The 27,627-nt window shown below is 43.8% G+C and overlaps 1 protein-coding gene across 1 annotated transcript in view; it reads right to left on the bottom strand.

The window, feature by feature from the left end:
* Nucleotides 1-27,627, bottom strand: part of DNAH2 (dynein axonemal heavy chain 2) — a 6,636,854-nt gene that overhangs the window by 6,139,624 nt on the left and 469,603 nt on the right. The window contains exons 6-8 of the mRNA XM_044077324.1: nt 14,384-14,494; nt 13,947-14,185; nt 13,663-13,854 (exon numbers count right to left, since the gene is read on the bottom strand). Of these exons, the coding sequence (XP_043933259.1) occupies nt 13,663-13,854; nt 13,947-14,185; nt 14,384-14,494 (542 nt within the window). The remainder of the gene's footprint in view (nt 1-13,662; nt 13,855-13,946; nt 14,186-14,383; nt 14,495-27,627) is intronic.

The raw sequence follows: 27,627 nt of genomic DNA, 5'->3' as shown, positions 1-27,627 counted from the left end.
TCCAGCAGGGTATTAATGTACAAGTAATGCCTGCTGAAAACAGAGTATGATGCTTCACAGCAGTCTATCAAAATGCCATGGAGCTTGGACTGAGAAAAAAAATAACGTCCGCCATTATTTTACACTCGCGAAGCACAGATTCTGCTGCTTATAGAGTGTAAAATAAAAAGCATGTGTGTGTGTGTGTGTGTGTGTGTGTGTGAGAATGTATGCATGTATGAAAGTGAGAGAGAGAGAGAAATTGGAAATAAATGAATCAGAAAAAAGTGCGAGTGTGTGTGTGTGTGTGTGTGTGTGTGTGTGTGTGTGTGTGTGTGTGTGAGTGAGTGAGAGAGAGAGAGAGAGAGAGAGCGCGCAAGTTAGTGACATGACTACTGGCAGCAGCAGCAGTAAAGTGGTTTGCATACCTCTGCACCTTTCAGCTGAAGAAATCTGGATAAACCCTAAAATAAAGGGGAACAAAGGCTCTAAAATAGAAACACATTTTAATTATTGCTCTTATAAAATCACAAACTTGCTTAAGTAAAGCTACTTGCATGAATTTTCTAAAGGAAATGTATGTTAATAATTTCAAACTCCAATGACTGCCAACCAAATTATTTAGGAGTAAAGGACCCCAAATAAATACCTGGTTATTTTTTAAATGTTATATTTTGAATGTAAAATGCTTCCTCCAACACCATTATCATATACTACAACAAGTTTGAAACATTAGGCTGAGGAACTATTTTACATCAAAAATATACTAAAAAAAAAGTAATACAAAATATATACAAGTAAGTAAAACACAACAATTTTCCAGACAGCCCATTCCCTAAGCAAAACAGTGCCCTTCCAGCAGTGTAGAGCCCCTCTGCCTGTGGCGTAGGGCCTCAACACCCCTGGGCTGCTGTTAATACACATTAACACACACCCTATAGGGTATTATTGCTTGCTTGCAAAACTTTGCATCCTCAACCCTAGAAACCTTCAGTAAAAACTGCAAGAAAATACAAGCAAAGCTCGAGTCTTCACTGTATAGTACCTTAAACCTCACAGATGCCATTGAGATATATGCAAATGACCCCTTAATGACATACCAGTGTCTCACCTACCTGGCTTTTGAATCCCCATGACTTTTTTATTTTTTTAGATCTTCATTGATATAGTCAGGCCAATTAAGCCAAACTCCTTTAGTCATAGATATGCCATGTTTTGGCCTTTTTCATTTGCATATATCCCATGAGTCTCTACTACAGGAGACTTAAGGTATTCTGAAGTGTGAAGATTCTAACCGGAAATTTCTTGCAGCTTTTGCTGAATGGTTTGTTAATGTGACCTTTTTCCATTATGTTTGGATGTTGTTTGGGATATCTACAGGCACCTTTATATTTAAGGACATCAAGCTTGGTTTTAAGCTCTGGGTTTCTGAAGTATAGCCAAACATTCCACTTCTGATGAGATCAAAGAAAGACAGAGAAGCATGTCATGTGTACAGCTAGTGAGGTTTGGCTTTCTTGGCCCAACTATACCCATTAAGACTTACAAAATAAAAAGACATGGGTATTCAGAAGCCATATAGCTACTATGTCCTTAAGGGGTCATCTGTATATATCCCATATGCTTCCTCTACAGGAAGCTTAAGGGATTACACAATAAAGACTCTAGCTTGGCTGAGTCTATCTTGCAGTTTTTACTGAACGCATTTGTCTGAGTGACCTTTTTACTCTTTAGTTTGCATACATGCAAACCAAGGACACCTAGGAGAAACAGAAGTCAACAACTCTGAAGCTGAAATCACTCAGATCATTGGCTTCTGCAACCCCATCAATGATCCACCTGAGAAAGAAGTCAGACAACAACTATCCAGTGCCGAAGCTCTGAGAGGAAGAGACAGCTAAAAGCTTCTCGATTCCTAGCCCCTGGATCAGGCACCGATGCTTGCACTTCGAGAGTCCTCCAGCTCCAAAACACTTCTTGCCGGTAGGCTAAGGGGAACTATCAGAGTCAAACAGCAAACAGTCTTTGGATCTGAAGGAGACACCCCCAAGGATTTGGGATCCAACAGCATCCAAAACAGAAGGATGGATCGGAGAAGGAGATACCAAAGGGGAAATGGACAGATGTCTGATCTCAGACCCGGAAGGGGTCGTAAACCAGGAGAACACCCATCTCTATCTGTGTTCTGAGAAACTTCATCATCCTGTCCATATCTGCTTCTGAAAAGCTTCTGTGAGATCAAAGAGAGAACATAGGGAGGGAGGCCTAAAATGATTGAGACAACTTCTGTAGGAACAAACAGGGAAGCCTGGACGAAATTGGATGCAATGGAAGTGTGTGTGTGTGTGTGTGTGTGTGTGTGTGTGTGTGTGTGTGTGTGTGAGTGAGTGAGTGAGTGAGTGAGTGAGTGAGTGAGTGAGTGAGTGAGTGAGAGAGAGAGAGCGCGCAAGTTAGTGACATGACTACTGGCAGCAGCAGCAGTAAAGTGGTTTGCATACCTCTGCACCTTTCAGCTGAAGAAATCTGGATAAACCCTAAAATAAAGGGGAACAAAGGCTCTAAAATAGAAACACATTTTAATTATTGCTCTTATAAAATCACAAACTTGCTTAAGTAAAGCTACTTGCATGAATTTTCTAAAGGAAATGTATGTTAATAATTTCAAACTCCAATGACTGCCAACCAAATTATTTAGGAGTAAAGGACCCCAAATAAATACCTGGTTATTTTTTAAATGTTATATTTTGAATGTAAAATGCTTCCTCCAACACCATTATCATATACTACAGCAAGTTTGAAACATTTGGCGGAGGAACTATTTTACATCAAAAATATACTAAAAAAAAGTAATAAAAAATATATACAAGTAAGTAAAACACAACAATTTTCCAGACAGCCCATTCCCTAAGCAAAACAGTGCCCTTCCAGCGGTGTAGAGCCCCTCTGCCTGTGGCGTAGGGCCTCTTAACACCCCTGGGCTGCTGTTAATACACATTAACACACACCCTATAGGGCATTATTGCTTGCTTGCAAAACTTTGCATCCTCAACCCTAGAAACCTTCAGTAAAAACTGCAAGAAAATACAAGCAAAGCTCGAGTCTTCACTGTATAGTACCTTAAACCTCACAGAGGCCAGTGAGATATATGCAAATGACCCCTTAATGACATACCAGTGTCTCACCTACCTGGCTTTTGAATCCCCATGACTTTTTTATTTTTTAGATCTTCATGGATATAGTCCGGCCAATTAAGCCAAACTCCTTTAGTCATAGATATGCCATGCTTTGGCCTTTTTCATCTGCATATATCCCATGAGTCTCTACTACAGGAGACTTAAGGTATTCTGAAGTGTGAAGATTCTAACTGGAAATTTCTTGCAGCTTTTGCTGAATGGTTTGCTAATGTGACCTTTTTCCATTATGTTTAGATGTTGTTTGGGATATCTACAGGCACCTTTATATTTAAGGACATCAAGCTTGGTTTTAAGCTCTGGGTTTCTGAAGTATAGCCAAACATTCCACTTCTGATGAGATCAGAGAAAGACAGAGAAGCATGTCGTGTACAGCTAGTGAGGTTTGGCTTTCTTGGCCCAACTATACCCATTAAGACTTACAAAATAAAAAGACATGGGTATTCAGAAGCCATATAGCTACTATGTCCTTAAGGGGTCATCTGTATATATCCCATATGCTTCCTCTACCGGAAGCTTAAGGGATTACACAATAAAGACTCTAGCTTGGCTGAGTCTATCTTGCAGTTTTTACTGAACGCATTTGTCTGAGTGACCTTTTTACTCTTTAGTTTGCATACATGCAAACCAAGGACACCTAGGAGAAACAGAAGTCAACAGCTCTGAAGCTGAAATCTCTCAGATCATTGGCTCCTGCAACCCCATCAATGATCCACCTGAGAAAGAAGTCAGACAACAACTATCCAGTGCCGAAGCTCTGAGAGGAAGAGACAGCTAAAAGCTTCTCGATTCCTAGCCCCTGGATCAGGCACCGATGCTTGCACTTCGAGAATCCTCCAGCTCCAAAACACTTCTTGCCGGTAGGCTAAGGGGAACTATCAGAGTCAAACAGCAAACAGTCTTTGGATCTGAAGGAGACACCCCCAAGGATTTGGGATCCAACAGTATCCAAAACAGAAGGATGGATCGGAGAAGGAGATACCAAAGGGGAAATGGACAGATGTCTGATCTCAGACCCGGAAGGGGTCGTAAACCAGGAGAACACCCATCTCTATCTGTGTTCTGAGAAACTTCATCATCCTGTCCATATCTGCTTCTGAAAAGCTTCTGTGAGATCAAAGAGAGAACATAGGGAGGGAGGCCTAAAATGATTGAGACAACTTCTGTAGGAACAAACAGGGAAGCCTGGATGAAATTGGATGCAATGGAAGCACTGGGGTGTGGATCTGAGGTGACCCTGATTTCTGAGTCATCAGACTAGAGACTGATTGATCCGACTTTTTCTGAATTTCAGCAGGAGGCCTTGCTGAAGCAGCCAAAGTCTAGGATCGATGGAACTTGTCCGGGACCCCTCATCCTTATTCAGTGTATCAACTTTTGTTTTCCCTGACTTTTTGAGGGGGTTTGAGCCCCAGCCACCAAAATGGAAGATGTAGAGGGCAAGAGACCTTGAAGAACAAATTTGTTCTTGTGGTCTTTCAAGTTCCAAGAATTAAATCTGGAACAAATGACACAGTCAACATCAAGATATGCCACACCCAGAAAATACACACATTCCCTGTGGGCATCAGCATTTATGATTTTATGCTCACAGGAAACACAATTTTTAAAGTCAGAGGGTTTCTCTGACATCTTAAAACTAATACCAACAACACACAATTGAACACAAAAGTACTAAGAAATATCACCCTAGCAAAAGCTATAAGAAAACAACCTATCTATGCAAATAGAAATTTCTTTTTTCCGAAGGAAAGAGGAGAAAGGAAGAAAAAGGAAAAACTACCAACAATGGTAGACAAAGTATTCGAAAGAGTACAAATGGATGCCAGCAATGCTAACAAGAGAAGTACCAAAACAGTAGCTGACACTAAAAGGGAAGGAGAATTGGCCAAGAACAATGAAAAATAGGAGGGAGGAGGAAGAAAGGTAATATCTTAAAATTAATCAACTCAAACACCAACAACAAGGTAAAGTCTTAAGACAACATGAACAAAAATGCTCAAAAGAATCTGCATCTAATACCAACGGTGGCAAACGAGATCTGAGGTACTTTAGGCTGGTGGGGCATTATGTGTAAAGGGAAGAGCTTGAGAGATCTAGGCTCTGATGATCTAGTAGAAGCAGCTGAGTCAGGTCTGAGTCTCAGATCAGAACCTATCAGTTGAGCAGCAAATAAAAATTACATCATCAGATTTAAAGTGACCCATGAATATGGTTTGGGTTGGATAGTGAGGGTTTCCAATATGTTTATGTACATGCTATGGATTTCCTGGGTCATAGAGGGAGACTTTTAGCTTGCAAGCAAGTGGTATGGAATTCTGTCTTTTGTGACTTGAATGTGGAGGAACTCAACCACACTGTCCGCTTTGACCAGTCATGAAGTATATTTTTGATGTAAATCAAGACATCTCCACCATGAGTCCCTGTCTGTGTAGTAGTTGGCTTAAATCTGTAGAAGGCATTATAGCCTTGCACTGCTAGTGTGCCGCTGGCGGCTTTAAACCATGCCTCAGTGACTGCACAGACATCAGCATTCTCTAGGGTGAGGAGAGCTTATAGGGAGTGGAGCTTTTGTTTAGACACTTAGCATTGTGCAGTAACACCTTGACATTTTCTTGGTTGTGATTTGTTATGTTGGAAGTACTTTCAGTTTGGCATTGCCTAAAAAAGGCACTATGGGGAGGACAATACTTTAGCTACCAGAGCCTACAGGGGAGAGGTGCAGACCATCCCTAACAAAGCAGCATGGTTTGTTGACCATCTCCTTGAACACTGACAAATATTGCACCCCCTTAGAAGAACACCTGAAACTATTCCAATTATTAAAGTCAGTCATCTGTTCATATTGTTGCATCATCCTTGGAAAAGGTAAAATGCTGCACAATGCTGGGGTCATATCAGCCTTAGACACATTGTGAGAGCTCCATGATGTCTCTCTTCATATAGTCTAGGGAGGTACATCTCAAGTCATTTACACCCACATGGACTATAACCGAGTCCAGTGGCCAAGCATGAACCAGAGCGTCTCCGGGGGATTTCCCTTGAGGGGGACACAGGGCGAAGAACTCGCTGCACTTCGTGTTGGAAGTAGATGCGAAGAGATCACAGAAAGGGCAACCCCACCTGAGGAAGATCCGCTCCACCACTGAAGGGTTCAGAGACCACTCATAAGGCATCAGAATGGACCTGCTGAGTCTGTCTGCCAGAATGTTGGACCGACCCGGAATGTGCGTTGCTACCAGCAAACAACTGGAGGAGAATGCCCATTCCCACACTCTCATGGCCTCGTGACAAAGGAGGCAGGATCTGGTTCCCCCCTGTTTGTTGATGTACCAGACTACCGACAGTTTGTCGGTCTGTATGGGAATCGTCCCTAGAGGCAGAAAGGCATGAAGAGCATACAACACTAGAAGCACTGCCCTCATCTCTAGCACGATGAGGGCAGTGCTTCTAGGGTTGCAAGCTCTTCATGCCTTTCTGCCTCTGGGGACATGAAGAGCTTGCAATGTTAGAAGCACTGCCCTCATCTCTAGCACGATAATATGCAACCTGGTGTCGGAAAGGGACCACATGCCTTGAACCATCCACCCTGAGGAATGCCCCCCCCCCACTTGAGCAGGGAGGCATCCGTGGTCACTGTGACTTTGGGCATGGGTGGAAGAAAGAGACGACCCTTCGTAAGACCCGTAGACTGAATCCACCAACGAAGGGAATCCCTGCATACCCTGGATATCCGAACTCGGTAAGATATGAGTTGATCCATAAGAGACCATTGGAACACAAAAATCCACTGAAGAATCCCCATGTGAAAGCAAACTAAAGGTAAGTTTTTGACTGCAGCTGCCATGGAACCTAAGGCTCTGAGAACTGATTCTGCTGTTGGAACTTCTGTCTGAAGAACCTGCAAGACATGGGCCCTCAGACTGCAAATTCTTTCTGGTGTTAGAAAGACCTGTATCTGAATTGCATCTAACCAGGCCCCAATGAAGTCCAGGCTCTGAACTAGCATCAGTTTGGAGAGATTTGTCGTGATGCTTAGATATTTGGTGAAATGTAGAAAGGAGTCCCTGGCTTGGTACAGAAGATGCTTGGTCGGGGCCGCAAAGAGCCAATCATCCAGGTACAGAAAGACCTGAATGCCCTGAAGCCTCAGGTGAGTTGCAACCATTACTTTGGTGAACACCCGGGTGGGGGCTGTGGTAAGACCAAAAGGGAGGGCTCTGAACTGAAAGTGATTGGCTCCCAGCCGGATGTGGAGAAACAGGAGCATCTGTCCATTTTGATATAGTAGTAAGCATCTTGGAGATCGATCGAGCACATCCAATTGTTTGCCTGCAGATACGGCAGAACAGAGAGGAGAGTGACCATCCGGAATTCTTTCTTGGTTGCTGCCAGGTTCAGGGTAGAAAGATCCAAGATGGGTCTTAGGTCCGCTGTCTTCTTTGGCACTAAAAAATACCAGGAATAGAACCCCGATCTGGATTGGTCTGGGGGGACCCTTTGGATGATTCGCTTTTCTAGCAGCTTGTGTACTTCTAAGGCTGCTGCCTCCCGCTGAGCAGGTGGAACATCCGGGACGATTCTGGGAAGAAGGGGTGGCTGATTGAAGGGGATAGAATAGCCTCTGGATATAATCTGAAACACACAGCGATCATTTGTCACGGACTCCCATACTGCTGGGTGCAGTAAAAGGCGACCCCTGACTGCCTCCAGAGATGAGCAGCTGGGGAATCCTTCACAGCTGCTGTCCGCACCCAGCCGAGAAAGGTTCTCGGGATCCGGAATTCCTCGGACCCCCTCTGCCTCTGGACTGGCGTCGATCGTAACCCCCTCTGCCTCTGAGGACAAATTGTCCTGAGTGTTCCAGTTAGATGTCTGAGACTTCTGGAATCACATCTTCTTCATCCCTTTCTGATTCCTCGAAAAGGATCTTTGCAGGGAAGAGAAGTGGATTCCGATGGCAGAGTCTTACCGTCTTTCTCACTCTGGACTAGTGTCTCTCTAACTGACTTCCCAAAAAGGGAAGAACTATCATAAGGGGCGTTGGTAAAGGACGCCTTGAAGGGGTCAGAGAACTGACATAGCCAGAGCCAGGAATGACACATGATGATAATTTCTGACCCGGCGGCCCTAGTGGCTTCCTCCGTAGCATGGGAGAGAAGATGCGTAGATGTACTAGAAAAGGCTTTTAGAGTAGCCATATGGGTGGAGAATGTCTTGTCCTCTGCTGACATGGACTCTGGGATCGATTCAGCGACCTCCTTGACAAGGTCACTCTGTAATCAGGTCAGGTGTGCCATGTAGTTCAGCGCCAGGACTGCAAAGGTTGCTGAAGCATACACCCGCTTCCCAAACTGGTCCAAAGTCCGTGACTCATGGTCAGGAGGATGGACCGAAGAGCTTTCCTGGGCCAGCTATTTCTTTGCAGCCATGACCATAGTATCTACCGGGAATCCTTTATACCAGTGCATCCTATCACTAGGGGGACTGAGAACTCTGTCGGGCCATTTGGGGATACGCTCCATCATGCCAGGCTACTTCCACGCCCGAGATGTTATGAGATCTACTAAGGGATCTGCGGGAGGGGACACCCAGGAAGCAGATGGGCCCAAGCCGAACGCCTCAAGAAACACTGCTTCATCTGGGGTTGGTTTTTGGGCAGACCACCCCCCTTTCTGATGCAGAATTTCCATAATGTCTCCAAAGGAGACATCCTCGGTGTGGGAGGGGGGGGGGTCGGGGGAAACCTTCCCCTTCCTCCAACTCAGTGTTTGAGGTGACAGACTCCAAAGGGGAGTCTAGGTGTTTCCTCTTACAAGTCCGTGTGGGTCTCTGGGGAGGACTTACAAACATTTGGGGGCTCCCTGACTGTAGCGACTTGAGGCATTACAGGTGCGGGCTGTCCCTGAGAGAATAAAATAGTCGGAACTGTACCAAATTCAGAGGGGGTCAGGGCAAACCTGTCCATCGCCTTAGACTCCCTGTTAGGGCGATGAGCAGTGGTACTCTGATTGGCAACTTACTTTTTGGTGGCCATCACCATGACCATGGCATCAACTGGCACCCTTTTAGACCAAACCTTCCCCAAAGGTGGTGCCAGAATCTCGTCCAGTCTTCTGGGTATGGATTCAACTGTGTCAGGTTCCTTTCATGCCTGCCGAGAGACCAAATCAATGAGCTCATTTGCAGGTGGAGTAACCCAGGTGGTAGACAGGCCAGTACAGATAGCCTCCAGGAATACAGACTCCTCAGATGAACAGTCGCTGGGGATCCAACCATTTCTCTGTCTTAGGAACTCAAGGAAGTCTCCAAATGACAGGTCTTCTGGAGGTGATCATGGGGATCCTTCACCTAAGTCCATATCATCCATGACAAACTCTTGTGGAGGGTCTAAGTTGTACTTCTTCCTAGGGTCCTCCTCAGTGGGGTGCTCCAGGGAGGTATTAGAAGAAACTAATACCCTGCTGGGAAGCCTGGAGTTCTTGGATTGGCTGCCCCTGTGGCAAAGAATTAAAAGGTTCTAAGCGCAAAGGCATCAGGGTGGAAGTCTGATGATCTGAGGGGGTTAGATCCATCTGTTCTGCTGGATCACAGAATACTCTTTTCACCACCTCAAAGGCTGATCACCCTGAAGAGAGAGAAGACCCCAGCTCCAAGAAGGCAAGCTTTTGGACTGCTGTCCTCCCCTGCTTCAAATGTAATCTCCCAGAGGAAGAAGCCAGAGCTGAGCTACCCAGTGCCAAGGCTCTGAGGAGTAGAAACAGCTCCAACAACTGTGGAGTCGACTCCAACACCCCAGATCCGACAGAGAAGCTTCAGCTTCAAGAGTCATCTGGAGCCAAAGAAATCTAAACAGGAGCACTCAGAGTAAGCTTTGGATCCGAAGATAAAGCTATCTTCGAGTCAGAGCCAGACAGATCTGGGGGTCTCAGATCCAGGGTCTCTGAAACCACCGTAGGAATCAGAGGACAAGGCTGCAGTGAGGGTGTAGTTAATGGATGGGCCTTCTGACCTGAGAAGGTAGGAGCCAGCAAGACACCCATCTGAATCTGCACAGAGATGAACTTCTGCATCACTTTCCATATCTTCTTCCAACAGACTTCTGGATGAATGAATCGAGGCAAGAGAAGGAGACTTGGACCGGTGCCATTCCCAAAAAGAGTGAAGGCACCCTGGAAGGCACAGGGTCAAAGGAAGGTAAGTATCTGGTCCTGGGGAGAACTATAGAACTTGAGGCAGTCTGATCATACAGTATTTTTGTCAGATCTGAGATAGATCTGTGTCTTTTTTCTTCCTTGGATTCAAGGGTGAAGAACTCTAGGGTCTTTTCAGACCCAATTTAAGTCTTTTCTTACATGGCTCTGAAGCCAAGGTGGATGAAGTACAAGGCTTCAAAGATAAAAGCTTCATCTCTTCAGATTTACCTTTGGGGACTGAGCCCTGGTTATTGCCTCTCCAAAGGAAGATGGTAATAAACCTTTCATTATCAGCTTATTTTTTCTTTTGACTCTAGGGTTGAAACCATGGCAAACAGAGCAATCCTCTTGCAAATATTGACGCCCTAAGCAATAAACACAATGTGTTGGCCTCTGATAGTGGTAGCGTGTGTGACAGTGCCTACTCCAGGCCAGTAATCAATGAGCCTCAATCTTCATCACTGACCAGAGTGAGGGATGGCCAAAGGAACAAAAATAAATACACACAGTATTTTCAGATGCAGCTCTCTGCACCGAGCACAATTTCATTTAAGAGGACACAGGGAGCACACTCCAGTCCTGGGGATGGAGACTCTCTTTCTCTACAGGCCCCCAAACAAGACTCTACACGCACACACGCATGCACAGACATGCACGCACAGACACACATGCACACATGCACGGACAAAGACACAGAGACACACACAGAGACACAGACAGACACAGACACACACAGAGACACAGACAGACACAGACAGACACAGACACACAGACAGACACACACAGACAGATAGAGACACACAGACAGACACACACACACACACAGACACACACACACACACACACACAGAAACACAGACACACAGACACACAGAAACACAGACACACAGAAACACAGACGCACACAGACAGATGCACACACACACGAAAGGCTGACACATTCACCAGTTGTGCCCCCTCTGCCCAGACTATAAGGTAATTACACTGCCACCAGTCAGCTACTCTAAGGCGCTTACAAGGTTACCCAATTATAATATATATTGGTATAGTCTTCAGATCAGACTTGAGCTTTTTTCTTGGCAGCTCAGAAGATGAAGTCAATGATGCAGAAGGCCTCTGAGACTGGGTCGAAGGCTCCTTAGTTTTAGATTTTGGAAACACAGCCCCAGAATTATAGTCACCAAAAGAGGAAGGAAGTAAACCTTTCAATATTAATTTGTTCTTTCTGTCCACTATTGCCCATGGATTGAAATTTTTACAAATGGAGCAAGCAATCTGGAGGTGATCTGGGCTAAAACAGTATATGCATTAGTTATGGGCATCGGACAAGTGCAATTTGTGTCTACACTTTTGACATTTCTTAAAACCGGAAGGCTGTATATCAGGCATACGGAGAAAATAAGAAAACTGTTTACATAACATACGCACATAGAGTAAGAAAGAGAAATAAAGGGAAAAAGATATCAGCTTTGGTATCGAGAATACATGACAATGCAATAGGAAGGAAAAGTTAATTACCAACTATGGTAAAACAGAAATACATAAAGCATAAAGGGAAGAGAGAAAGATAATAGCAAATTCAAGGAGAAACCACTTATTTTAACAGGAAATAACTCAAGAGCTCAGACTGATTAAGTCTATTCAGAAAAGTGGCAAACGAGATCTGAGGTATGTTAGGGTTTGCTGCATTATGGGTAAGGGAGGGGCTCAAGAGTTTTTTGCTGATCACAAGCTATAGTAATGGCAGAGTCGGATCTGAGGATAATATCCAAACCCATATGTTGAGGACAGAATGAAAATTGACATCAGATTGACAATTGTGTGCTTACTCACAATATCCAATAAAAGATTATTATTTATTTATTTTTTATTTACCATTTGTTTACCAGGAAAGTATGACTTGGAACAAGCCAATTTGCAGCAAAGGCCCAGGGAGAAATGCATGTATTTGTAATGTGAGAGGAAAACAGAGCACATGGAGGAAACCCACATGAGCGCAGAGAGGACATGCAGATTCCACACAGAAGGCACCCTAGCCAAGAATCGAACAGGAGAACCTCTTGCTGTGAGGCAACAGCGCAAACCTCTGCACCACTGTGCTGTCTTAATAGAGGGAAGGAAATATGTGGTCAAATTAATATAAGAGGCAGTCAACTAGAAAGACAGTTGAGTTTAAAAATGCATCAGAACCAGGGTGGGGGAAAACTTAATTTGTGTGTGACTCAGAAGAGACACAGCTGAGGTTTCTTTCCTACTTTAAATATGCAAGTAAAAGCAAAATACAAATAAAAAGCAGTGTAAAGAAAATAAACCACAATCTATAAAACAGAAGGCAAGAAAGCAAAAACAAACTAACCTTTCCCTCATAGCAATCTTTGGCAGAGTCTGAGTGGAGTTTTCCAGTAAAGTCAGAGAATAATGTGCTTCCTGTATGGGTAACACTCACTAGTAATGTCACAAATGCTTCAGTATACTCCCCCCAGTGATTTGTACTGCTGCCCAATGAGTACTCTGTTACTCAAGTGAGAATTAGCTGTTCTAGCATCCCATATGTTTCTGCCTTAGTGAAGATGCCTCTCTAGAAGTTACTGCACTTCCACAGTGGACAGTCTTCCCCGGTAGGTAATGTGCTCCTTCTACTCATGTATAATCAGCTGTTCAGCAAGAACACAATGCAGTACTGAAATAGTATGTTAAATTTCGACATTTTTTAAAAATCTTTCCAACTCTGCAGCACTGAAGACATACGCCCTAGTGTCACTCAGCAAGCTCAGGCTCAAATACTGAGACCAGCCATTGGAACACCTTACCATTAAGGGGTGACAATGAGTGGCTGATGCCTACTTGCCTGTACCAGAGGAAGGTACTGGTTCTCATCCTGTTCAAGTTCCATCTGGAATATGGTCACATGGATGTTCTTGAACTACAGGGACAAGACAGATGCTTGTCTGTGTGAACATTAGTCAAGGTGGTGGTGGTGGAGGAGAGTTAAAGGACGATTAGCAGCAATCATCCATGCTCCAGGGGCACAACAACAAAAGATGCAGTACACTTGACAAGTGAAACAGAGATGGAGTTAGACTAGCATAAGATGATCAAGTCAGCTGTGGATGACTGCCAAAAGCCTACGACTGTCATAACCCTCCCAATGCTAGTCAAGAGACAAGGGAATGAAAGGCCCAATAGAAGGGTAGGGGGCTGGCTGGTCAGGTTAGGGATGAACAAAAGATATAGATATAAATATAAATCCCATCACTGGTAAACTCTGCAAAGCTCAACAATGAAGAGAGTCTTACCTTGCGGAATAATGATGTCAGTCGTTCACGGCTGTTGTAATAAGGGGAGTTGACCCAGATGACACGAATCAGGCTAAGGAGATGAGGCAACTTGTCTGGTATCTCTTCCAGCTTAAGGCGATTGAGCTCCTCACAGGGCTCTTTCAGGATGGATAAAAAAGTTAGGTTGGACTGAGCTTGTTGAGAACCATCCTGAAAAAAAATATCAGCATGATTTAGAACCTCTAGGTGCCAGCTCTGTCAAAACTCTGTGGTTAAAAGCTTATGGTGACTGCCACAATTACCTGAATCTGTCTGGACAGTCTCTGAAAAGGTGCGACATATGATGACTTGGATAGCTCCAGTATGGCCTCAATATGCTTCACACCAGGCTTGTCCAGCTGTTTGCTGATTCCAGACAGGTCGGCACAGCGGTTCCTCCAAAACTCTATTTCCTCCAATGGACCAGCATTCTCCCCAGTCTCCACTGCTTCCTGGGCACTCAGTACTTCTTTGATTTGACGTATCCAGTGGATCATAGCAGCTAATAAGTGATAAGAAGGCATTTACTACACTTCATGGACATTCTACACCTATGCAAGTAAATAAATAACACAACTCAATCCCCCTTAAGGGAGCAAATAACTTTCAAGATAAGGCTCATGAATAAAGCATTAAAAATACTGACATTTAACAAGGCTTGTAACTGAAATGCATAATGTATAATGCCTGCTTTACTCACTTTGCAGTCTCTGAACCAGCTCCTTGTCCTTTGCAGCTTTTTCACGGCTAAACTTCAGTGCTTCCACTGGGATATAAAGTACTGTGTGACCTTCTAACTTATACCGAGTATCTAGGACACAAAGGAAGATCAATCATTTGGACTGTACAAAAAACAGGAGGACATCTACCTCTCTGCTCCTTTTAACCAAATATCAAAGGTAAATTTCTACCGATTTACTTGTTAATAAACCTTGTTCAGAAAATGCATCTAATGAGGCTGTGAACACCACAGAACATAGTGAGTCATTGTACAGTGAGGAAAAAAAAAAGAGGTTCAGGCCCACGAGACAAGTGAAATGTAGCCCTCTGTTGTGTGGCATGGCACTGGGTAGTAGGAACAATCATTTCCCTAAGGGCTAATCAGTGCTAGACCTCAGGAAAAGATAAAGCCCTGCTAACAGTGTACAGCCATCTACTGATAGGGACATGCTACACCAACACCTCAACTCTGACACTACCTTGTCTACTAAACTGCCTGATCAAAATACATCAGTATCAAAAGCCAACAAGTTAGCCAGCTCTATGGAGTTGAGGGATAAAGCCTGGACTATAACCTAGGTCATCTCAGTTCGGACTAGTGTCCTGGGTGCTAGAAGAAGTAGGAACAGGAGGTGGCAGTTAACAATAGCTGCAGCTGTTGCAGACTCATCGATTTTGAGGAGGGGGTTGTGGTTTGCCCCCCCCCGTATATTTACACCTAACAGATGTAAGAGAAATGCACAGTAACATGGCAGGTAATGATTTAACTGACCATACCAAGCAGTGCATGTACAACATAGCTGTAGTCTATGAATGAGTGAAAGCATACAAGGTTATTGGATGGCATGCACACCAGGACATCAGGGTGGGTGAGAGGTTAGGTGCATGCAGATTAGTCCCCAATTTCTGTCTAGATAATAACTCCTTTACTAACCAGCTCTTGCTTCCTGCACTGGCTGATGGAAGTATGGTACTTTACCAGAATGGTAATCCAGTGCTGGGAAAAAAGGGACCTCACTGGGTCATGTGAGGTGAAGGAGGAATGAAGTGCCCAGCTGAGAAATTAAAGGGAAAGTAATGGCTGGTAGGGACAGGGGTAAAACACTTTTGGAGAAAAAAAGTCGACAAATGCAGTTAACAAGACAGACTGCACTGACCTCTTAGGAGAATAATCCTGAGAAAGGACAAGAAATTAATTGTCAATCACATCTGGCAACCTCTTTTTCTCTTATGAATTTATCTCTGAATATGCTGGGGATGGTGCATATGATTCATAAAAGGTCATTTTACTTGCTTAATGTTAGTAGACTGAGCCACAATGCCCCATGTTCAGACAATATCTGTGTACAGCAAGTACAAAAACTAAGTAAATCTTCAAAGGCAGGAAGTAGTTTTCCAATAACAATAAAGGGAAGCCAAGTATACATTTACTATATCACACAGGAATTATTAAACTAAACAGATTATACATAAGTTTACGAAAGACATTTATAATAAATTCAAAGGTATGATTACTTTTTAAATAGACAGCCCTTTTAGTGGGAATATGAACCTAATATACTCTCTATATATACACTGCTAGCTACTTCCACTTAGTAGGACTTGTCTCCACATCCGTCATAGCTTTTTTTTATTTATTTTTTTTATGTACTCACCATAACTAGACATCTGTGTTGTCTATTTTCATTCTTCCACAGCCTATGGGTTCAGATCCAATCCTCAGATCCAACTCAGCCGCATATTACAGACTTCAGATCCATCTCTCAAACTCCTCCCTGTACCCATAATGCAATTTTCAATCCTTATTACCCAAGACTGAGTTTGTTGCTATAGAAGCCTATAATTAAACAGACATATACAGCTGGCGGAGAACAGAAGGGCTCAATCTCGGAACTGTAGGTTCCAAATACAAACTTACAGGTCTCTCCAGAAAAAAATTATATGTGGGGGAAGTTGAGGAAGAATGAAAATGGACAATACAGGTGCCTAGTTATGGTGAGTATCTAACTTTTAAATCTGATTTTGTCCTTTTCATTCTTCAACCCATTGGACAGAGTTCTACAGCTATGGTGATCTTGGGTGGCCCATCATGGAAGGATAATTCCGGACTACTGCTGAACCAAGGGGAGCTATTTCTAGAAATATCTAATTGGTAATGAGTAACAAAGGTACGAGCATTAGACCATGTGGCTGCAGCACAAATATCAATAGATGTCCTTGATCAAAAAGCAGATGAAGCAGCCTTGAGTTGAATGAGCCCTGGGAGGTTTGGGTAAGGACATGCCTTGCTGGGAATAAATCCAAGAAATACAATATGTAATGCATTTAGCTAGAGTGACTTTAGAGACCGAATAACCCAACCTTTTTGGGGTAAAAGAGACAGAGAGATGATCTGATTTTCTAATTTTTTTTTGTTTGGTGAAAATGAAAATGTAATGGTCTGTGTACATCAAGGAGATGCAGCATGTACTCTCCTTTTTTCGAGAAATTTGGAAAGAAAACTGGTAGGTGGATGGATTTATTAATGTCATTTTCAGAAGCCACTTTAGGTAAAAAGGAAGGGTTTGTCCATAAGGTAATCCTATCTTTGCGGACTATGATGTAAAGTGTTTTTGAGGAAAGAGCCTGGAGTTTAGATATTCTCTTTGTAGTAGCAATAGCTAGTAAGAAGACTGCTTTCTATGAAAGGAATTTTAGATCTGAAGGTTTGAAAAGTTTCGGAGTTGAACCTTGCAGCACAACTGTTAGATCCCAAGGAGTTGAAGGCTCTTTTATTGGTGGTCTGAGAAGAAAAATACCCTTTAAGAATGCTTTGCATAATTTGGAAGAGACCACTGAATTATTTCCGTCTCCTGTGTGAAAACTAGAAAATTATAAATTGAAGTTTGACTGTAGAGAAACTTGTTCCTTCCTCAAATGGAACTGCTAAAAATTGAAGTACTGCAGAAACTGGAGCAGAGAAAGGATCGAGCTCATTATCCAATGCCCAAAGGGAAAATCTTTTCCATTTGCTTTTTTATACCTTTTTAGTAGATTCTTTTTGAGAAGCCAAAATAATGGCACATACAGGGGAAGAGAATCTGGGCTGTCTAACCATTACTGGAAGCGGAGAAACCATGCAGTTAGTCTGAAGGCCTGGATATTGGGATGTTAAATTCCTTACAGGTGAGAGGAGATCTGGGGATGGCAGGTGAGACCATAGGAAGGGGAACCATACCTGTCAAGGTCAGAATGGGGCAATGAGTATGACTAAGCTCTTCAGCCCGTTTGCTTAAAGGAGACCAGAGGGCCAATTGTGGACTAGAGCATCTCTCGGTGATTCCCCGAGGGGGGATTAGAGCACTGTACCCTCCGCACTTGTGCGGAGAGACAAAAATATCACAGCAATGGCGTCTCCAATTATGGAATATACTTTCTGCTACAGATTGGTTGACAGACCACTCGTTAAGCATCAAGATGGATTTGCTTAGTTTGTCTGCTAACATGTTGGCTCTTCCCGGAATGTGCATTGCAACTAGAAAGCAGTCTGAAGAAATCGCCCATTCCTACACTCTCATGGCCTCTCTGCAGAGCAGATAAGATCAGGTTGCTCCCTGTTTAAGTACCAGACCACAGACATGTTGTCAGTCTGAACTGCAATCATCCCTAGGGTAACAACATCTTGGAAAGCCAGCAAAGTGAATAGGACTGCTCTCATCTCTCCCACACTGATATGCAGATTGGTCTCTTGGGGGTCCACATGCATTGGACTGTCCTTCCCAGGAAATGTCCCTCTGGCCAACAGAGTTGGCAAAATAATAGGTCAGCCTAGACGAATGTCGTCCGACTGAATCCACCAAAAGATGTGTCATTTGCAAACTGAAGTTAATTTGACTGGAAAAGATAGGGGTTGACATATACAAAGTTACAGCCTATTGAAGGACATGCATAAAGAACCATTAAGGAAAGTAGTTCAATGGCTGCTGCCATACAACCTAAAGCTTGAAGCACTGACCTTGGTAATGGAGATGGATGGGAGATTAGCAGATAAATCTGATTTTTGATAGTGGATATGTGATGAAGTGGTGGTGAAGCTATTCGAGTGTTTGTACTCAAAAATGCCCCAATGAACTCCAGGCTCTAGACTGGTGACAGATTTGAATTGGCAAATTTTATTGTTATTTCTAGATACTGGCAAATCTGGAGCAAGAAGTCATTGGCATGTAGGAGAAGATGCTTGGAGGGGGCAGTTTGGAGCCAGTTGTCCAGATATGGAAGCACTCTGAGTCCTCTGTGTCTCAGGTGAGCAGCTACCACTGCCATATGCTTGATAAACACCTGTGGAGCTGTGGCAAGTCCAAAGGGCAGGGCTCTGGATGCAAGGATAATCGTCTCCTGACTGCATCCAGAGTGGAACAGTTGGGCAGCCCTTCAGGAGCACTGAAAAGGTCTGTACGGAAAAGAATCTTGGAAACCCCGGTTCTGTGGGCCTCCACTGCCTCTGGGGTGATGCTTCTCATTAGAGCTTCCTCCTCTGCCTCTGGAGGAGCTATCACTGCACAGAGCCTGAAAAGGTCCCTGGAATTTATGGAACCAATTTCTCTTACCACCTCTGTTTCCTGGAAAAGGTCCGTTAAGGGGCAAAGAACTTGATTTCCATAGCAGATAGGGCCTTTCCATCTTGTTTGCTGTGGGTAAGCGTAGCTTTCACTGATCGCATCATAAGGAGATGCCATCAAATGGGGGCGTTGATAAAGGACTCCACAAAGTCTCATAACCACATCCAGGCATGTCTCATAAGGGCGATGCCTCAACCAGCCACTTGTGAGGTGCCTTCTGCCATGTGAGAGATCAATCTTATTGAAGCATTTGAAACAGACAAAAGACCAGACAGCTGTGAGGACGTTCTTTTGAAGTTCTCTGCGGACATGGACTCAAGGAATTTGAGACCTCTTCTGTCAAATCTCTCTGAAGCCTAGTGAAGTTTGCCAGATAATTAAGAGACCTTCGTGCAAAAGTTGGTGAGGTGAACACTCACTTTCTGAATCTGTGCAGCACCCTAGGGTCTCTGGTGGATAGACAGAAGGGTTCTGTTTTGCTAACTCTTTCTTAGTGGCTGCCACTAACACCTTTGCATGAACTGGGACTCCTTTGCTCCAATGGGGTTTGTCTTTTGGAGGGGCTAAAAATGTATAGGGTCTTTTTTTTTTTTTTTAAATCGGTTTGATGGTAACCAGTTCCTTCCAAGCCCGGTGGGAAACCAAATAAAAAAGTAATGTACTCACCATAATGTTTCATCTGTGCTGTCCATTTTCATTCTTCCTCAACCCTTGGGGTCTGGATCAGACTTGGCTGCTTCTTCCAGCTTGTGATTCACTGAAAGCTCTCCAACTCTTACCTTTCCCATAATGCCCTAGTCCCTTCCCATACTTAAGAGCTTGATTGCTGCCTCTAAATCTGTAGGCATTAATAATGAATAACTTAAGACAACATATACAACTTTGGGACTCAGATAATAATTATTCCAACAAAAAATAAAAAGGAATGCATAACCAGGATGAAGCTAGATTCCAGGTCAACTGTCAGCCAGGTGGGGGATGGAGGGAGGGACGTGAGATAGAACAACTCACATGGAACGTTATGGTGAGTACATAACTTCTTTATGTGAATTTGTTCAATTTCGCTGTTCATTCATCACTGATGAGTAGCGTCCCTAGCACCCCAAATCTCGGGTAGCTCACGGAAGTACATTTCTCAGGACCATGGACCTGAAAGAGGCCCTGTCTCTGGAGGTCTCATCCACTTTGTAATGAGTGATGAAGGTATGAGGTTTAGGCCAAGTAACTGACACACAAATATTATCTAAAGGCACTTTGGCTTGAAAAGCAGCAGATGTAGATACTGCTCTAGTAGAATAAGCTTTAATCTTTTTAGGCAAAGGCATATTGGCATCTGAATGAATAAAGGCAATACAATCTGATAACCATTTAGATAGAGTCGTTTTAGCCACTGGCCTACCTTTTCTGGTTTCTGAAAAGGATAAAAAGAGTTTGTCTGATTTCCTAATATCTTTAGTTCTGTGCAGATAAAATCTGAGCTGTCTGTGAACATCAAGTTTGTGTAGCATATACTCCATTTTGTTAGAATGGTTGGGAAAGAAGACTGGTAACTCAATGACTTGATTAAAATTAGTTTCGGAACAAACTTAAGCCAAAAAGGAAGGATTTGTTCTCAGTGATACTCTAAAAGGGTGAAAAATCAAATAAGGTGGTCTGATAGATAAGGCTTGAAGCTCTGACACTCTATGGGCAGATGTAATGGCCACTAGAAACAGAGTTTTCCATGATAAGAACTTAATTTCACAGGATGATGCTGGTTCAAAAGGAGGAAGAATAATCCGGGACAACAGTAAGTTCAGATTCCACGGTGCATAAGGAACTTTCACTGGGGGTCTGATGTGGAAGGTCCCTTTGAGAAAGGCTCTAGACAGCTTATGGGCCATAATGTTAAATCCATCTGTTCCTAGGTGAAAGTTAGCAATGGCAGCCATTTGAACTCGTACTGTAGCTGCTGCTGAACCTTTGCTGAAAATCATGTTAAGGAATTCTAAGATGAAGGACATGGGTGCTTTATAAGGGTCAATGTTCTGTTTGGAGGCCCATAAAGAATTTGCTGAGGTATAATCTTCTGGTGGAAGGCTTTTGGGAAGACAAGATGTGTCTCGTCTCCTGAGAAATATTATCAAGCCTGGCTATGAGAGGAACTGGAGCAGCCAAGCTGTGAGCTGCAGGGACTGTAGAGAATGATGGAGGTTCCCCGACGGATGTGTCAGCAGGTCTGGAACTGGGTCCAGAATCCATGGTTCCTCCACTAGGTGCTGAAGTAGGAATGGGAACCAAATCTACCAAGGCCAATGAGGGGCTATTAGAATCATAGTCCTCCTTATCAACGAAGCTTTCTGTAGAACCTTTGAAATCAGAGCGATTGGTGGAAATGCATAGAGAAGACCTGGGGGCCAATCATGTACAAGTGAATCCCTTGGGGACTCCCCCGGAGGGGGGATCAGGTCAAAATAGCTTCTGCATTTGGTGTTTAGGTGACTGGCAAAAGGATCGCAGCAAGGCTGGCCCCATTTGCGGAAAATCCTGTCCGCTATCTCTTGTTTGAGGGCCACTCGTGAGGCAATAAAATTGCCCTGCTCAGTTTGTCTGCCATCACATTGGATCTTCCTGGGATGTGCATTGCCAACAGAAAACGCTGGGAGGATATAGCCCACTGCCAAACTCTGAGGGCTTCTCGGCATAAGGGTTAAGATCTGGTCCCGCCTTGTTTGTTCAAATACCAGACCACTGACATGTTGTCTGTCTGAACTGCAATGGTCCCGTGAGGAAAAGAGTCTTGGAAGTACTGCACCGCCAAAAGTACTGCTCTCATCTCTAGGATGTTGATATGCAAATGTAACTCCTGTTCCGCCCACGTGCCTTGGACAGTCCTCTCCTGATAATGCCCCCCCCCACTCTATCAGGGAGGCATCCGTGGTCACAGTGGCTATTGAAGGTGGAAATACAAATGGGCGACCTATGGTTACATGAGGAGACATCAACCACCACTGAAGGTCCTTCTTGCACGAGCTTGTGATCAATACTGTGTGACTCATGAAAAGCTCCTGGTAAGACCATTGAGTGAAAAGTAACCACTGAAGTATTCTCATATGCATTCTCGCTAGAGGAATGGCTATGATTGCAGCAGCCATCAGACCCAAAATTTTTAACACTTCTGATGTTGGTGCTTTCATCTTTGATACTAGAGCTGATTTGCTGACGCAGCAGAGCAATTCTTTATAATGGTAGTCTTAAAGTGATGGTTGAGGTGCCTAACTCTGCTCCTATAAAGTTTATATGCTGCGATGGTGATAAGGCAGAGTTTTCGAAGTTGATGGTAATGCCCAACTGATTGCAGAGAGTCAGAGTGTGGTCTCTTGATTGAACTAGTTGATGTCTGGTGGTGGAGGAATGGAGCCAATCGTCTAAATACAGAAACACCCGGAATCCAAGACGCCTCAGGTGAGCCATTACCACTGCCATGCATTTGGCGAACACTCTGGGGGCTGAAGTGAGACTGAAGGGCAGGGTTCGAAACTGATAATGACTGCCTCCCAGCTGGAAACGCAGGTGCTCTTTAGATGCCCTGTCCATTATGTGGTAATAAGCATCCTTGAGATCTATCTAGCACATCCAATTGTCTTTCCCTAAAAAGGAAAGAATAGACTGAAGCGTGACCATCCGGAACTTCTCCTTCCTTACAAATTGGTTGAGTCTGCTGACAGTCTCCTGTTTTCTTTGGTACTAAAAAGAACCTTGAGTAAGTTCCGGATCCTGTTTGGTCTGCTGAGACTGGCTGGATGGCTTTTTTTCTAGCAACGTTTGGACCTCTGAAGTTGCTTGTTCCCTGTAATGGGGTGGTATGTCTGGGATTTTCCTTAGGATTTTTAGGAAGGAGGTGAATGGTATAATATATTCTCTGGAAATTATTCTCTGTACCCATTTGTCATTGGAGATTTTTAGCCAGGCGTAGAGATACAGGGATAAGTGACCCCCGACTACCTCCAGAGTAGAACAGTTGGGTTTCCCTTCAGGGACGTCGGTAAGGTTGACCAGAGAACTGATCTCTGTCACCTTGATGGTGTGGGCCCCCCTCTGCCGCGAGAGCGGTGTCTTCCATTATTACCCCCTCCTCTGCCTCTAAAGGGGGTATCACCACAGGTGTCTGGAAAGGCTGTGTGAGATTTTCTGAACCACATCTTGCCTCTCTTAGTGCCTTTGAGATAAAGCCGCGTAGGGGTGACAAAACAGACTCCGATGGCAGACAGAGTCTTCCCCTCTTGCTCACTCCTGGTGAGAGTTTCCTTCACTTTAGGCCCGAAAGAGCAGTGCCATCAAATGGGGCAATGATGAAAGAAGACTTGTGGGGTTCCAAGAAGGAACATAGGTGTATCCAGGACTGTCTATGTAAGGAGATTCCTGAACCTGCAGCCCTACTCGAACCCTTGGCTGCATACGAAATGAGCCTCATGGATGAGTTTACTATGGAGTTAAGGGTAGCAAGCTGGGTGGTCACTTTGTCGGCAACTCCCATAGCTACAGAACCCAGGAGAGTATCTCCTAACTCCTTGAGGAGATCTATCTGTAGTCTAGTAAAGTGTGTCAGGTAGTTCAGCGATCGCAATGAAAATGTTGCTGAACTGAAGATGCATTTCCTGTATCGGTCCATAACCTTGGAATCTCTGTTAGGGGGATGGACCGATGAAGAAATCTCGGATAATTCCTTCTTGGTGGCTGCTGCCACCACCATGGCATCAACAGGCACTCCCCTTTAGTCAGAAACTGCTTATCTGCGGGGGCAGAGATGAATTTATTAGGCCTCCGGGGAACAGGCTCCGTCGGGTTCGGTGACTCCCACACCCTTTGAGAGATCAGCTGCATGAGCTCATCATAGGGTGGAGACACCCAAGAGGTGGAAGGTTGAGACCTGAAAGCCTTCAGTAGCACTGACTCATCCTCAGTGGGGCTTTTGGACTGCCAATCACCCCTCTGCCTATCTCCGCAAATGAGATATCCTCAGAGGATGATTGTGGGGACCCTTCTGACTCATCTAAGTCAGTGTCTGATGTCAGAGACTCCTGTGGGGAGTCTAAGTGTCTCCTCTTACACACCCTCTTCCTGGGAACCTCTTCAGTGGGGATTTATGGAGAGGTCTCGGAAGAGCAAGGAACACCCTTATGGATTACCTGAGGCTCAGGGTCTTGACGCTGGGCTGGGGTGACAGGAACAGAAGCAGACCCAGGAGCTATAGAGGAAGAAGAAGCTAGACCTGAAGGTGAGATTGTCCTTGGGGACAAAGCTCTCCTCTTGGTTCCGATAGCCTCATGACTCCGACACAACGGAACCAAAGTCCCCAAAGGAACCGCCAGCTCTCGCTGCACCAAGGCCGCGGGCTCCAAACCCGAGGTAGGAGCCAAGCTCACCCAAGTCGAGGCCCCGAGAGGGAGAGCCAGCACCAACAAGTCAGTGCGACTGCCTCCTCCGGAGCCGACTGGAGAGCGTGGGCTCCTAGACTCGATGATCGGCACCGATGAAGTCCGAGCAGATGGAGCCGAGAGCACAGAAGCAAGCCTCTGCTCCACGGGCTCTACAAGAATCAGGTCTGCTCCCTCCGGCTCCGAAGTACCGGTGTGGCTTGGAGGAGGAGAAGAAACATCCATAACAGTGGTCTTCGGTTCCGATGCAACAGTCAGAGCCAACAACAATTTGGGAAGTCCTTGAGCCTTCAGCAGCTTCTGCACCAGTCGATCCATGTCTGAATCAGAAAGACTGACAGAAGACCTAGAAGATTTTACATAAGGCAAAGATTGAAGAATGGGAGAAGCAGGAGTCTCGGATACCGACTTCAGGGACATAGGCTGGCTCAGAACAATGGAAACAGTCGACTCCGAAGGCATTGGGGCCGATGTTACAGCAGATTCTCCCAATTTTGCAGTCTTATGCTTTGATGACTTAGAACTAGAAGCCAACAAAGATTTTGAAAATATAGGTGACTGACCAGCCCCATCCTCGCTAGACAAAACCTCATCAAAGGAATGTTTGAGCAGGCCTCTATCTATTAATTTTCTTTTTCTCTCGAGCAAAACCCTCAGAGGAAAAGCATGGCATATGCCACATGACTCTTGAAGATGATGTGAGCCCAAACAATATATGTGTTGCGTATGTCCATCGGTGATGGACATTTTTTGAAGCCTGATTTAGACAGTTTGTCCTTGTCCTGTGACATCCTTCAAATTATAGTGTAAACTAAATAAATTTAAAGAAGTTGTTACTGCACAACTAAAATAAAGACAACTGCTGTTAACTATAGACTTGGTTGTTAATTCACAACTACGCCCAGGGGGCACTTGACAAAAAAACTACACTTTCCTAATACAAAGGATACGACGGGAAAAAGGGATAAACAGTAAATAACAATAAATAAAAATGAGTTATTTGAAAGAAAGAATTTAACTTGCGTAAATCCTATTTTTCTCCAAAAAGGAATCTATCTCTGGAAACGCACGAGATATGTGCCGCAGCAAACTAGATCTGAGGTATTCCAGGCAGTGCATCATGGGAAAAGGGGCTAGGTCTTGAGCTTTTGGTAAACCTCGTGCTTGCTAACGGCCGTGTCGGAGCCGAGGGATTGGCTCCGAACCCAAAGAGAAAAAAAATGTCTTGAAATTACTTTCCTGTCACTTCAGGGAGACTTTCCTGTTGGGGAAGTAAGTCAATCTGGGAGAAAAACAGATTCTGTGACTATTCTTAGTTGTCCTGGAGGGCAGGGCCAGTAGGCAGAGTAGGTAGAGAGGCAGAAAAAAAACTGTAATGTACAAGTGTTTAGTCTAAACAAGTCTCCATTAGTTCTTAGAATTATGAATATAATATTCTGTATGATTACTGTTATTCTCTTTAAAGGCCTGCATCCAAAATCCCAGTTGCTCCTTGTTTCTTGAGCAACCCCCAATTTCATCATCATTCCTTTCCCCTTTGAGTTATAGGTTTCTGCTTGTGCTATGCATAGGAGTCTTAATGGTGTAGCTCTAAAATACCCCTTTAAATCGGGTAATCCCAATCTACCCTGTTCTATTAGAAGAATCAGCTTATCCCACTTGACTCTTGCCGTCTTCGCCTCCCAGATAAAATCCTTCAGCTCGTCATTAACAGCCATCCACAACTTCTCCTCTGGTTAATAAAAATATGCCTGACCTGTGTATAAGACTAAAGGGACTGCATGCATCTTACTATCCATAACCATATAACAGAGCTACAAAGTTCTCAGTTTTTGTATCATCTTTTGTTTATAGTCTCTTCCTACATATCCTTAGCTGCCACAGCAGAAGCATTTTAATAACTACTCGAACAATTCATTTTATCATGCCCCCATAAATATGGATATTGCTGAACCAATTTGTGTCTGGGTACATAATTTACTGCTACCACCTTTGTTTTAGCTTCATTAATTTTATATTCCAAAAATATCTGAAATTGTCTCAAAATGTTCCACAACACTATTGCCTTTGTCTGGTTTTGTCAGGTATAAAATATCATCTGCAAATAAAGTCAGCTTTTCTTGACTACCATACCAATTATATCCTTTCTTTTCCAAGTCCATTATTTTCTTTGCCAATGTAACAAAGGGGAAAAGAGGACACCTCTGCCTGGTTCGTCCCCTCAAGCAGAAATCATCAGAGAGGACTCCACCCACTTTAGTTTTCACCTCCAACCCCTCATATATCACTCCTAATCAACCTCAAAATTTTATCAGGGAATTCAAATACTTCCATTGCCCTGTTATAAAATCCCAGCTTACTCTGTTTTCTCTGCATCAAGACCCACCAACAGTAGTCTTATTTTCTTACGTTCTGCTTCCCTCTGGAATATTAATGTTCTGTTAATGTTGTCAAATGTTCATCTGCCCTACACAAAACCACATTGATCCATATCAGTTTTGGCATCACTTTTGCCATTCTTTTAGTCAATATAGACAAACACTTTATATTCATGGTTTAATACTGAAATAAGCCTGTATGAAAACTGTATCCGACAGATCTTTACCCTCTTTAGGTATTACAACTACCACCACTTTCTTCCAGGATGTTTGTACTTCTCCTCCTCCTCCTCTTAAAATACTGTTAAACAAAACCTTCCATATGTTTATCATTTTCCCCCTCCTAGCTTCCAAATTTCCACAGGAATACAATCTACTCGTGGGGACTATCCTGTAGATTGGTTACACATCACCATAAATATTTCCATTTGTACTTTTTCTTGATCTCGATTCATCTCTGCTTTAATATAAGCGTTCATATAATTTCAAAAATATTTTGTATACCTCTACAGGGTCTTGTTACCTTTTCTGTTATAGGCTCCCTAAGCTTGGAGATGGCTCCTTCTACTTCCTGTTGCCTGATTTGTTGTGCTAAAAGTTTTTGTGCTCTAGAGGTATCATCAAAAAACAGTTGCTTAACAGCAGTCTTTCTAAGATCGTGCATATTATCAAAGTAATTCCTTACTGTCTGCCTAGCATTCTGCAGTTGATCCTCTTCTTGCTCTGTGAGATTCCCCCTATTCTGCAATATTTTAACATTTGCCAGTCCCTCTAAATAATTCTTGTTACTTCTTAAACCACATCTCAGTTTCTTTTATTTCCACACTATTT

The sequence above is a fragment of the Protopterus annectens genome, chromosome 7.part0, assembly GCF_019279795.1.
Source record: "Protopterus annectens isolate FY-2018-M chromosome 7.part0, PAN1.0, whole genome shotgun sequence".
NCBI classification, from domain to species: domain Eukaryota; kingdom Metazoa; phylum Chordata; order Ceratodontiformes; family Protopteridae; genus Protopterus; species Protopterus annectens.
The sequence above is the reverse complement of the archived record's forward strand: the minus strand, read 5'-3'. Positions and strand labels throughout refer to the sequence as shown.